This window comes from Balaenoptera musculus, chromosome 4 (assembly GCF_009873245.2).
Source record: "Balaenoptera musculus isolate JJ_BM4_2016_0621 chromosome 4, mBalMus1.pri.v3, whole genome shotgun sequence".
Classification (NCBI taxonomy): domain Eukaryota; kingdom Metazoa; phylum Chordata; class Mammalia; order Artiodactyla; family Balaenopteridae; genus Balaenoptera; species Balaenoptera musculus.
The window spans coordinates 140,652,393-140,665,382 of record NC_045788.1 but is presented as its reverse complement, the minus strand read 5'-3'; the positions used below and the strand labels follow the sequence as shown (position 1 = coordinate 140,665,382).

General features: G+C 49.5%; 2 protein-coding genes across 8 annotated transcripts in view; both read right to left on the bottom strand.

The window, feature by feature from the left end:
* Positions 1-3,456, bottom strand: part of MX2 (MX dynamin like GTPase 2) — a 29,893-nt gene extending 26,437 nt beyond the window's left edge. For 4 of the 6 annotated variants that reach the window (XM_036851485.1, XM_036851489.1, XM_036851490.1 and 1 more), the window contains exon 1: positions 3,224-3,302. The gene's annotated coding sequence lies outside the window, so the exon portion shown is untranslated. Of the gene's footprint in view, positions 1-3,140; positions 3,177-3,223; positions 3,303-3,400 lie in introns of those variants that run through there. The other 2 variants (XM_036851487.1, XM_036851488.1) reach the window with 2 other exon arrangements.
* A 3,102-nt stretch (positions 3,457-6,558) lies between these two features.
* FAM3B (FAM3 metabolism regulating signaling molecule B) overlaps positions 6,559-12,990 on the bottom strand; it is a 45,839-nt gene continuing 39,407 nt past the window's right edge. For both annotated transcript variants that reach the window (XM_036849598.1, XM_036849599.1), the window contains exons 4-8: positions 12,094-12,152; positions 11,135-11,185; positions 9,996-10,083; positions 8,403-8,535; positions 6,559-7,198 (exon numbers count right to left, since the gene is read on the bottom strand). In XM_036849598.1, the coding sequence (XP_036705493.1) occupies positions 7,109-7,198; positions 8,403-8,535; positions 9,996-10,083; positions 11,135-11,185; positions 12,094-12,152 (421 nt within the window). In that variant the 3' untranslated portion in view covers positions 6,559-7,108. The remainder of the gene's footprint in view (positions 7,199-8,402; positions 8,536-9,995; positions 10,084-11,134; positions 11,186-12,093; positions 12,153-12,990) is intronic.

Sequence of the window (12,990 nt, the reverse complement as noted above, 5' to 3'; positions counted from 1 at the left end):
AAGACACCCCCAAATTGTGATGAGATTACTAACATCACAGATAAGCCCCATGAGGGATGAACAGGTGAAAAAAGGGACTTAGCCGAGGTTGTAAAACTGTGTTCCCAAACTGGGGGCCCAGGCATCCTGGGGAACCTCAGCAAACCGGCAGCTACACTTGGGGTCATCAGAACTTCCCAGGATACACAGGGATGTCTGTTGGCCACCACGTTACCTACTATTACTGAGTTCTTTGGACCTAACTCATGAATCAATAGAACTATTAGGCGTGTCTGTTGGTCGGGGCACCATGAACCAATTACTGAGACAGTCAGGGTGCCCAGGAAGGAGAAAATTTGGCAACATCTGCTATGAGAGCGAAGGGGAGATTCTGAAGCACCATGAGGGTGGGTGTGGGTGGAAACAGGCTGAGGAAGGAGTCGGGGATGGGGACGGGGTGATGGGACAGCTGGCCAGGCACGTGGCCAGGCGGGCTGGGAAGGGCTGGGCAGGGAGCGAGGCCAGGAAGAGGCTCAGGTGGAGTTCCCAGGGGCTCGGCAACCGCTCTGGTGTCTCCTTTGTGCTCTTCACGTGCACACGTGCTGTCGGATTTCATTTCTGTTTTCCCTATTTTTCTATAAGATGGGAAGTGAGGTTCCGACAAGTTAAGCATCCGAGACACCGTCCCACGGCTAGAAACCCACAGACTCAGGACTCTCATGAATAGTGTGTTACTTCGATAATGAGGAAACAGTAACACCATTCTGATTTTGAAACCTGAAGGCAGAGCATTACCGTTAGTCATGGGTAGAGTTCAGAAACGCGATCTTGAAGACCAGCCCCTCCTCCCTGGCCCTCTTCCTTGGGACTGTTTTTGCTTCTCCGGTGTTTCCAGTTTTCTACATGCTTCAGTCAGTCCCAGAGGAGTCGCTGGTCCCAGGAGCCTGGATCCCAGCTCCCTGTGACCATCCCCCGGCCCCTGGGTCTGGCCTCCAGGACCTGCACCGGCCCTGGATCCTGCTGGGATGTTCCACAGCTGGGCAGGCTCACGCCCGCGTCGTGGAGAACCCTGCAATTCATTTAAAACTTCCTCCTTTGACAGATTTGTGCTGAATCTGTATGACCCCTCACACAGACCTGTGGGGATATTTCATCTCCTTCCCTAGTAAATAGAAATTAATTTCTCCTAAAAGCAGAATACAACAACAAAAATCTGGTTCACTGAGATTTCGTCACAGTTTCCAGGAAAGAGGAAGAAAGATGTCATTACTCTCGGATCCAAGTCTAAACCTTCCCTTGGCTTAGCCCCTGGCTCCGTGTGAGCGGGCGGGAAAGAGCTCAATGTCTGCTTGTCCTGTAAAATCTGCCAGAATGGGTCATGGGTCACGGCTGACCATGTGGCCTGGATTATTTTCTTCCTGCTGGCTGCGTGACCTCAGCATCCTGAGATATTCTGTTCAGTGTCTCAGGAGGAATCAACACTGCTGAGGCCTTGACCTCAGGCTTCCAGCCTCCAGACCTGGGAGGGAATACATTTCTGATATTTAAGCCCGCCAGTCTGGGGTACTTTGCCATGGCAGCCCTAGGACACTGACGTAACGTTTCTTTGCTGGGCAGACTTGGCATCGGCACCTGTCTCTCTTCAAGTAAAACTCTGAAGGCATAATCATGTACCGTCACATGCTACAAGGGGAATCAGCAAATGCTAGAAATCAGGTGTCCTCGCCCTTCAGGAGAGCCAGCTTTCCAGGACACCACGGAGGGTGGCCACCACTGCCATGGGCAAGAGGGCCCCTGAAGCTCTGAGGCCAGGCTCTGGGGCTTCGATTCTGATGCCGGTTCCAATGCGTGTGTTTTTCTACATCACCAAGCAATTAACTCAATTCTGATCCTGTTTACCAGGACATGGCATCAGGTGTCACAGGGCTATCAGAGGGGGCTCAGCCCTACTCAACAGCTCCCACCCCATCCTGCTGTCAGCTACAAATCGTCACTTGCCACCCGCCTCCACAAGGATGAAGTCACCCTCCACTGCAGTCGCTGACGGTCGGCTGTAGCCCTCATTTCTGCCCCCAATAAAACTTAACTCACAACTCTCACGTTGTGCGTTTTTTTTTTTCCCAGTCGACACTGCCCACTTCAGATGCCAATGGCTAGCAGGTACAGGTTGTCACCTGTGCTTCTGGCTATAGATCAATCGGAGGTTCCAATGACCCCCTTCTTGGAGTTGAATAATCTGCTAGAGCGGCTCACAGAGAAACATTTTACTTACTAGACCGCAGGCTTATTATAGAAGGATTTAACTCAAGAACAGCCAGATGGAAAGACCCAGAGGGCAGGCGTGGGAGGCGTGGGGAGCTTCCATGCTCCCTGTGAACACCACGCTCCCAAATCTCCACGTGCTCACCAGAAACTCTCCAAACCCGCTTGGGTTTTAAGGAGGCTTCATTACATAGACCTGATTGATTAAATCATTGGCCGTCAGTGACTGAACTCAACTTCCTGCCCCTCTTCCCTTCCCGGAGGCTGGGGGTGGGACTGAAAATTTCAGCCCTCAGGTCACAGGATCGTTTCCCCAGGCAACCGGCTCCCATCTCATTAACATAACACTACGACCTGAAGTCCCTTCATTAACATAACAGAAGACAATGCTCTCTTCACTCCCAAGGGTTTTAGGAGCGCCGCGTCAGGAACTGACACAGACCAAATAATATATTTCTCTTTTTTCCTACAGTTGTAGGTATTGTGAAATAGTCACCATGACGAGTTAACATCTGCCCTCATACTCACAGTTTTTTCTTGTGATGAGGACTTTTAAGATCTACGTTCTTAGCAACTTTCAAAAATGCGATACAGCGTCATCAGCTCTGAGATGTAACGTACAGCACGGTGACTATAGTTAATATATTTCTTATTATAAATCACAACATCACAGAGCACAAAGCTCTCTCCCCACCCCGAGATGTGTACCTTCCACGGAAGTTCCCAAAGCCACTTCTTTGTGTCCCCAAGGCCTTTGGCCAGATCTGGGGAGACGGGCCCCCTTGCTCTTTCTAGAACGTGCTCTCTGCCTGCAGGGATGGTTGGAGGCCAGCACCAGCACAGGCAGCTTCAGACGCCTATCTTTCTGTCTCCAGCCTTCTGGCCCAAGCTATGCTTACCAGAAAATCCTTTCAAAAGGAAAGCGTGTCTGCTGCATGAAGACGTGGTGAAGCATCCCTCCGTGCCCCCACCCAGCTCTTACCTGAGCACCTGCAGAGTGGAGACCCGGCGGATCACCATCTCTCTCCCTTCCCCCGCTTCCCTTTTATAGAAACGGCTCCTCCCCTTGCTTCCTCCTTTTCCAGCAGCAAGAGAAATGAAACTAATGGCCCGCCACAGAAAAGAAACTGAAGACTCAATGCGCTTCCTGGTGACTTACGCAGTTGTCCTCAGACTCCGGGTGACAGTCTGCGTCTGAGTTTCCTGGTGGGCTTGTAAACACACGGGGGGCTGCCCTGCCACCCACACCTGGGATCAGATGCCCGAGACTCTGCTTTGCTAACGTGTTTTCAGAGAGGTGGGAGCCGGACTACCCTTGGAGATCCGGTCACTTAGCACAGCGCTCTCCAGCAGGACTTTCTGAGATTCTCTGTGCTGTCACTCTCTCCCCGTGTTAAGCTCTGAACACGCCAAAAAGGGACGTCCCCAGCTCCCCGCAGTAACCCACTTGTGCAGTGCGTACCCTCTTCCTCGGTTGATCTCTCTGCTCTCGGAGAGTTCTTGCTGGGAACTCAGCCCTGAGCTAGCCCCACTTTCTGGTCCTAGGTTGGGGTTACTTCACCTGCAATACTACAGGCATGCACCCCAGGGGGCCCCAAAGGTCTCCCGGCGCCGGTGGCGGCACTGTGACTAAAGGGGGGCGGATGAGTCAGGCATTCCCATCACCAGAGTGTGGGGAACCCCGAGGAACCCCCCGAGATGCGGGGCTGGCACAGGACGGGGGAAGCCGGACTCAGTTTCGGCTTCACTCCCGCGATCCTTTCCAAAACAAAAAATAATATTATAAATTAGAAAATAAAGCCTGAGCAGTTCTTTGCTCATTCACTTGTCTTGTAGGCAAATTTCCCTTTAAAGAAGAAATTTAGAGGCTAAAAAAGTGGTTTTCAAACCCTGGCATTAGGAAGTTACAGGGAGGGTCTCCGGGGTCTGCGTCCTGCGGGATCTATTGCCCGGATCATCCAGAGGCCCTGGGCAGAGGTGAAGGATGGAGGGAAGAACTGGGCAGCCGACTTCACCGCCAATGTCTTGTGTCACAGGGCGGGTGCGTCTGTGCTCCAGGAAAGTTAAAGTGAAGGCACCGCACAGAGCGACACCCACCTCCGTGGAGGCAGCGGGAGGACCCCGCACCCCGGGGCAGCAACCGCTCGGCACGCCCCTCATCCTGAGGGCATCAAAGTGCTGGGCTGGGTCTCGAGCTGCGGGGAGCTTGATGACGATCCCCGGCCAGAGCCCCTCCTCCCTCTCAGCCCACTGACCCTCTGAGGAAGGGCTGGCCTGAGTGCTCTTACAGCCCCGAGCCATCTGGAGCCAGAATGCACCCACCCTCAGCCAGACCTAGCCTTCTGAGTTTGCTTTCTCAGCCGTACAGAGGAGACCATGCAATGTCTCCCTGATTAATGGATTAAGGAGATGGAGGGACCAAGGAGTCTGTGGACAGACAAGAGTCTTAAGTGTGTGTTTGTGCCAGTGGGGCGAAGTAGCAGAGGCCGCTTGGGGGTGGAAACCCCCTGACTCTTCACTGTCTGGGCCCCAACTTCTCCAATCAGGGTGACGATGGTGACCCACCTCAGGGCAGATGCTAGGAGGACAGGCCTGGGGTGGGCAGCGCGATGGAGGGTCCTAGCTGGTGACACACTTTCCTGTCAGGAACGAGCCGTGTTCCTGATTTTGTGGTGCCAGAAGTCCAAGCATCTAGGAAATAGGGATGCTGAGAGCTCAAGAAGTGCCTGCCTTTTCCAGGGCAGAGGCTAGAGGCCCTCCCCTCTCTGTGGGAGGGGCTGCCCTTCCAGGGCCCCCCCCCCAACCCACCGCGGGGAGGGGCAGGTCTGCGCACCTGGGAGAGCTCACGGGGGCGGGGAGGGCTTAGGGTCACCTAAGTGTAATGAGGACAGATGTTCAGGGGTGGTTGCCCATCTAAGGCTCGGTTTCCTTGGCAACTTCTGGTTTGTTTTGTTTTCTGGTCACAGACTTTATTTTCTAGAGCAGTTTTAGGTTCCCGGTAAAATTGAGGGGAAGGTACAGAGAGCTCCCACAGACGCCCTGCCCTCCCCCCATGCACAGCCTACCCCACTGTTGACCACCCCCTACCCGAGGGGCACATTCGTCACAATCCACGACCGCACACTATCACCCGGAGTCCACGGTTTACGTTGGGGTCGCTCTCGGGGTTATACATCCAATGGGTCTGGACAAACGTGTAATGACATGCAGCCACTGTGACAGTCCCCTACAGAGGAGAGTCCTCTGTGGTCCTCCTGATCACCCCTCAGGGGTCTCCGTGCTGCTGCCTTTTCAGCGATGCCCTAATGCTCTCCAGACGCCTCTTCCAGGCCTCCTCCGAGGTGATCCAGAACCCGGAAAGGAGTTCTCTCTGATTGCTTGTCTGTGTCCAAACATCTCCTTTTTGTTAGGACACTAGTCATACTGAATGAGGGTCACCCTGCTTTAACTTATGACACCTACAATGACCCTGTTTCCACATGAGGTCACATTTTGCGGTACTGGCGGTTAGGACTCAACTCATGAATTTGGGGGGAACAGAATCTAGCCCATAATAGGGCCCCAGCCAAAATCCTATCCAGTGGTTTGCAGACCCCTCTGCAGAGAGAGAGGCCCAGGCTCCCTGAGGGGCCGACAGTCACCCCCCACCCCCATGAGGTTGATGTCCCCCCTGGTTGGCAAAGTGGTGCAAGGATGAGGGTTCACATGTGTCCTGGCAGGAGCTTTGGGGGACCTCTGGACTTCTGCTCTCTCTGGCTTCCATGCCTGAGATGGACCCTCCTTCAGCCTGGCTCCGGGCACCCAGAGCTGCGCCTCGGCTGCCCCGCGAGCCGCCTACTACACGAAGGAGACCTCAGCACTGTTGTCAGCCACTGAGATCTGGGTGGCTTGATCCTGCAACGGTGCTGAAATTCAGTGTGCCACGTGCTACCATGTTTTTCAAAGGAGGCCTGCCGATAAAAGTGCTTGAAAATCATTTGTCTATCCCAATCCCTCTATTTATAGATGAGAAACTGGAGGCTCAGAGAAGCACTCTTAAGCTGGTATCAAAGTCTCCTACCATTTCTGGTAGCCAGGCTTGGGAGGGAGGTTAGAATGGGCACTTGGCAATGACTTGAGTTTCTTAACCCCAAGTCCCTGGGTATCTTGGTCCGTAGATCTATGATGTGTCTCCTAGGAAGCCTGGGGTGTACAGTGGCTCTCCTGAGAGCAGACCCTGCTCACCTGTCAGAGATCCTTCTCCCCCACCCTGTTAGACAAGGTCCCACCGGCCACTGGAGTGACACCCCAGCATGGAGGCGGACACGGAATCTCCTCACTATCGCACCGCTGGTGCCCGAGTTAGGCGCACCCAGATTTGTGGAATGAATAAGTTCAGGGACCTGCAGGGGGAGTTCAAGAGCTCACCTGGGGTTGACCCAGGAAGGTGGCTAAGCCCTCTGACTGCTGCTTATCCTGAGAGGTGACCGTCCGAAAGGAGGGTGTGCTCGGTGATCGGGGAATAAAGGTTTTCTCTCTGCAGAGCTGTCTGGACCACAGGGACCAAACATAGATCCAATCGTAAAATGGCTCCACAGCTGCACAAGCAGTGGCTGCTTCCCCCCAGTCCTCTCCTTTCAAGGTGAAGTCACTGCATCCCCTTGAACAATTCCCATGCATTTCAGCTGTCCGGCTCATTACCTTCACTCTATAAACACTGGCGTAAAAAAGTCTGTGTGACAAGATTTTACACAACTGGCAAATATTTTGGTCGGTTGGTTGACGACAAACCCAAAATACTCATCAAATATTGACAGTTGGATAAGAGTTGTGGTCCATTCGGGACGCATTTGTCTATAAAAAGCACATTTATTGAGGCCGGGCAGCGTTAGCTTGGTCCTTTTGGTATGCAGCCTTCTATCTGGATCTCCGCGGGCCAGCCCGAATACCTGTTCTTCACATTATCTGAGTGGTTGACCTGTGCAAAGGAAAGAAAAGGATTTAATTTATCCATTCATCTAATCAACTAGCTGGTTAGTGTGCCAGCTATGAGCAAAGTCATCAAAAGAGAATCACTTCCTAGGATGGGATGTATTACAACCTACTCAGGGTACGTGATTGCCTCTCAATGTGACTCAATACTTGAAGCAACTTGATTCAACACGCGGAAGACTTTCTGCAATGGTTTAAGTGTCCTTTAATCCACGTGCCCAACAGAGTAGCCACTAGCTACATCTGGCTACTGAATACTTGAAATGTGGCTAGCGTGACTGATGAACTGAATTTTAAATTCTATTTAACTTGAATCAATTTAAATGTAATCTGCAAATCTGGTGAGTGGCTGCCATATGGGACGGCACAACTCTCAAGTCTGGTTTTCAATTCTCTGGGAGAAGGACTATATATTTTTTTCAGGGTAATCGGAGTGTTCCTTGCTCAGAAGGAACACTTGTTCCTTGTTCAGGTTGATTTGACTTTAAGGCTTTCCATCTTCAATTCTTTCACAGATAATGGAGCACCTTAAACTAATGCTTAAAAAGAAGAAGAATGTGCATTCTAAACTTTGGAATCCTAGTTTTATATCTCTTTTTAATATAACAGCTTTGCTGAGACAGAATTCACATCCTATAAAATTCACCCATTTAAAGTGTACAATTCAATGGTTTTTAGTATATTCACAAAGACATGCAACCATCATCACACTCAATTTGAGAACATTTTCATCCCGGGAACAAGAAAGCACATACCCATTCGAATCTACTCACCATCTTCCACAGCCTTTAGGCAGCCCCTAATCTACTTTCTGTCTCTGGATTTTGACTATTCTAGAAATTTTATATAAATGGAATCATACAACATGTGTCCTTTTGTGTTTGGTTTTCTTCACTTAGTGTGTTTTCAAGGTTCGTCCATGTCATAGCATATATCAGTACTCCATTTCTGTATGTGCCTTAATAATATTCCGGTGTGTGGATATACCGTATTTTATATACATATTTTTAAATCTATTAATCAGGCATTTGGGTTGTTTCTGCTTTTTTGCTGTTATGAATAATAGCACATTCTTGTACAAGTTTTTGTGTGAACGTATGTTTTCATTCTCTTGGCTATGTATCTATTAGTGGAATTGCTAGGACATATGGTAACTGGTTTTCAGGAAGGGATGTTTAGCAACCACTCACCTTTTCTCTCTGAATTCCTGCAGGAAGTTCAAAGCCTTTTGCTGCAAGAAATACCCAGCTCGACCTGAACCGCATGTTCCTGATCTCTTTACTTCCCAGGGCTTCTATGGCCCTCTTAGCGTCCTCCTTCAGTCTGCGGGGCAAAGGGGGAAGCGTGTGAATGTCTCACCTGCAGACTCGGGTATGTGGCGCTAGGACACAGTCTGTCCTAGGACAGGTTTCTAAAGCAGCGCCTGCCCTCCTGGGGTGCAGGGCAGGAGGGAAACACGCACGCTGGCTGAGTGTGTCACATCTCTAGTTACACATAAGGCCACCTCCAGGACTCTTTTAGACTCAGTTTGGGGCACAGAGTTGTAATTCTCGATTCTGAAAAGCCCTGGGTCTTGGGGTTCAGTCTTCCTCATCCCCAGCCGACATAGTTTTCGGTCCTTGCTGCTCTCCTGTCTACTGACCACAAAATAAAGCGGACAGAAGTTGCTGAAAGATGAAAACAAATGTCAAAACTGTCCCTTTCCTATTCAGAAAAGTCAGTAGCAAAAAAGAAAAAAAGCAAAAACAAAACCTAAAGAATCCTACCGTTGTAGAAAGGTGCAATTCAGGGCAAGGTAAAGGGAGGTGGGCAGAAAGGAAAAGAAAAAATAAGTTCAGATTTTCCGAAATGGGTTAAATCTGAGTCTTTCAAAGCACATGTCAAAGAACTTCCATCTGGGAAGATGCTCTTTTAAGAATAAGATTTGTGGGCTTCCCTGGTGGCATAGTGGTTGAGAATCTGCCTGCTAATGCAGGGGACATGGGTTCGAGCCCTGGTCTGGGAAGATCCCACATGCCGCGGAGCAACTAGGCCCGTGAGCCACAACTACTGAGCCTGTGCGTCTGGAGCCTGTGCTCCGCAACAAGAGAGGCTGCGATAGTGAAAGGCCCGCGCACCGCGATGAAGAGTGGCCCCCGCTCGCCGCGACTGGGGAGAGCCCTCGCACAGAAACGAAGACCCAACACAGCCAAAAATAAATAAATAAATAAATAAATAATAATTAAAAAAAAAAAGAGAATAAGATCTGAATTCAAACAAATCTGGGAAATGCCATGTTCAGTAGACCCATCTCGGAAATTCACGATGCCAATACGCACTCTGACGTTCTCGGAAGTTAGGCAGTGAAGACGCACACGTTTGCTTAGGAGAGCACACTTGGAGAAGCACTGACCAGGTCATTTTCCCCCTAGTGAAAGCATTGTGTATGTGTGCGTGTGTGTGTGTGTGTGTGTGTGTGTGTATAAGTCCCACCCTGGGTTTAGCTCTTTGGCCAAGGGTTAGCTTTGCTATTTTATTTATGGTCAGTGGTGGCTTTGTCTTGCTACCTGGAAATATTCCTTAGTTTCTAGGATTTATGTGCTCCACCAGCTTGTCATTTTTCTAGAAATGCAGTCTGTTCATCATGGTTTCCCGTTCCTTTTCCTTGAAGAAGCATCCCGCTCCTTGGAGCTTTGTCCTCTCCTAAATGATGTACTGAGGGACCCTGACAGGTCTGGTGCTCTGCCCTCCCCCCGCTGGCTTCCCTGACTCTCGCCCCTGCTGTGACAAGTCTGTGCGCTCACCTGCTGCTACCATCATCGTGGGTCACCATGAAGAGCAGGGACTTCGAGGGAGCGCTCTGAATAAAATTCGTCATCGGTCCGGAGTTATCTGCCGGGTCAATGCAAATCAGTCTTAGGACCTTCTCTGTCAGCTGACACTCTGGCCCTAGAGGCTGTGCTTCTGCTCTCAGCTTCTGTGCCCTGGGCTCTGAATCCTCTGATTCTAGAACTGTCTCTCGACCATGCAAATGATGCTTTAGCGCTTTCGTAGTAAATGGCCTGTGGGTTCCACGGTGGGGCAATGTGAGGCAAGCAGCATGATCGGATCATAAAGATTCTAGTGATCAGCTTTGAAACCAACCGGCAACGACTTTGGCAACAGGTGGGCTTTTCTTTGCAATTAATAAGAAAGCACCGGACCTGGGCATGACCCTCTAAGAGCCGAGTGGCTCCAGGACACTGATGAGAAATACGAGACATACAGACCACACCGGGATGGGTAAGTCCTTGCTAAGAGACCCCTCAATTTCTCACAGGGAGAAAATAAAGGCTCAGCTCAAACCCTGTTATTTACCACTGGGGCTTGTATTTGTAGTTATGATTAACGGCATCGTTCCCGAGTGCATCTGGGCACTTTTAATTGCTCCTCTCCGTTATCTTTATAAAGATTTGTTTCAGATAATTCTCAGTGTTAAATAAAAGCAACTGCAGTCAAGATCCAGAGTCCAGAATGGAGGGACAGTTGGAGGAGGATGGACATCCTGGGCTCCAGGAATGTGTGTACCACGCCCAGCGCCGTGAACACAGCAGTAATTATGATGACGTTCAGGGCTGGATGCTGATCACATTATTCTACATGTTTGGTTTAAAAAAAGAAAGAGATGTTTTCTCTTTCCCATCATCTGATGAAGGGGCAGAAGGAAAAGATCCAGGACAAGTGTGATCAAAGAAAAGACGTTTTCTAGATAATGCCTTCAAACTTTAATACATGAGCTCAGAGACTACAAGGATTTATGTAAGACAGTTCTAGAAAAAATTTGCTTCCGGCAAATTTTTTGGTAGCCAAAATAAGAATGTTTGACGTTTTTGGTTGTGCTTTTTTTTATCCTAATTTATGTGTATAATTCATTTTAATTTTAAGAGGAAAAGAGTTTCCTTACCTCCTTCGTACATATCAAAATACTGTGTTGCTGTCACTTTCCCAGTCACATCTGGAAATGGGAGAAACAGTTTTTAAAAGAAGGTACGTGGGGACTCAGGGCACATTCTGAAAACAGCGTGTCCCTTCTCTGTCTCTTTCCGGGAAGCATGACTGCCGTGGTCCCACCTGAAGGAAAGGACCGCCTTCCCTGGAGGGGGCCCCACTGATTCGGGTCAGGAAGGCAGGGCTCACACCGGCTGCCCAGGGCACCCCTCCCGCCTGCTTCCGGTTGGATCCACGCCCACGTTCTTTCCCAGCGCACCTGCTTCTTCCCACAAACACCAGGGCAAAGTAAAGGGAGGTGGGCAGAAAGGGCAAGAAGCTCTTTCTGCTGCCCCCTGTAGCTTTTCCTGCAGACCAGGCACATTTTCCTCAGGTTCCTGCAGCCCTCTGTCACTGGGCTATGTGCTCACCTTGCTCATCGGGACAGACACCAAGGGAAACCCTTTCCCTAAACCTGCTACAGTTCTTACTATTGCCATTGGCAACAGTGACAGATGTTTCTTTCTCCAGGCCTAAGAGGAGGCCAGGCTGTGCTTCCCCTGAGGCCCTTTTATCAGACAAAGGTAGGAACTGGTGTCACCTTCTGCTGGGCCACCAGGAATCAGAGCAAACGTGAGGCCCAACTCCAGGGTGTCTGTACCCCCAGGTCTGCTGATCTGGTTTTAGCCCTGACTTCTGCAGGTCCTTCTTTGTTTTTTTAAAATCGGTTTATATTTGATTTCAGTTTTTTGGTAGAACCACAAATCTCTAAAGTGAGGCACTGTAAAAAATAGTTAAATATATACTCTTAAAATGCATTAAAATATAAACCTAGACTAGATCGTGTGCAAAAATCATAAAGAAACCCAAGGTACCACTGAATATCCAATCACAGAGCTTTTAGAGGAGTTTTAAAGAAAACATTTAATAACTTACAGTTGACAATGGCAATATTTATTCCCCTTGCAACATTCCCAGTCTTTTCTCCTATGAGCCTGAAATGTAGATAAGCATCGGTCAAAGAACTCCTTTCTCACCAAGAAGTGAGTAGCCCTCCCTGCCCTGTAAGATCCTCTCTTGGCAAAATCACCGTCCATCCTTTGTCACTTACCATTTCCTTGTAGATACGCACTGGCCTTGACCCAGCTCCCTTGAAAGTCACCCCTACACTCGCTCCACACACATCCATCCCCACACATCTCTACAGCCTGAGTCCCTCAGGGAACCTGGAAACTGCATTTAGTCTTATAATTTATACAAATGGCCAGGGAGAGAAACACCAGTGTTTGTTTAGCACAGGCTCTTTGCAAACATTCTCTCACTGAATCCTCAAGCTCCTCATGGGTGGGCATTCATTCTCCCACTTTATAAATATGGAGTACAACAACCAGTAGAATGGAATAGGAGCCAGAAAGTCTGGAGACAAACACACACACACACACACACAACCTAGTTACTTTCATAGTCTGATGAAGCTTACTAGACCATGAACAAGGAGATGAGAAGTGGGATGAGAAAGGAGATGGCAAAGTGAAGAGATACTGAAGATGTATACTTGCTGGGCTTCGACAATTGATGAGATGAGAGGAACACAAGAGAAGCGTTGACAAACATGAAGGACACATTCAAACCGGCTGGCTGGAAATAAAATGAGGTACAAGAGGTGGATGAATAAGAGATGGGTCTGACCCAACTCTGGTATCAGCTTCCTTGCGTCCTCTCCCCATCAGTGCTCTGACAGAGGTTTTGCGGACACCTGGAGATGCTTTTATCCAACCACAAAATGTAACCCTGCTTATCTCCTTAAATAAATCCCTTAAACTACCTCACTTA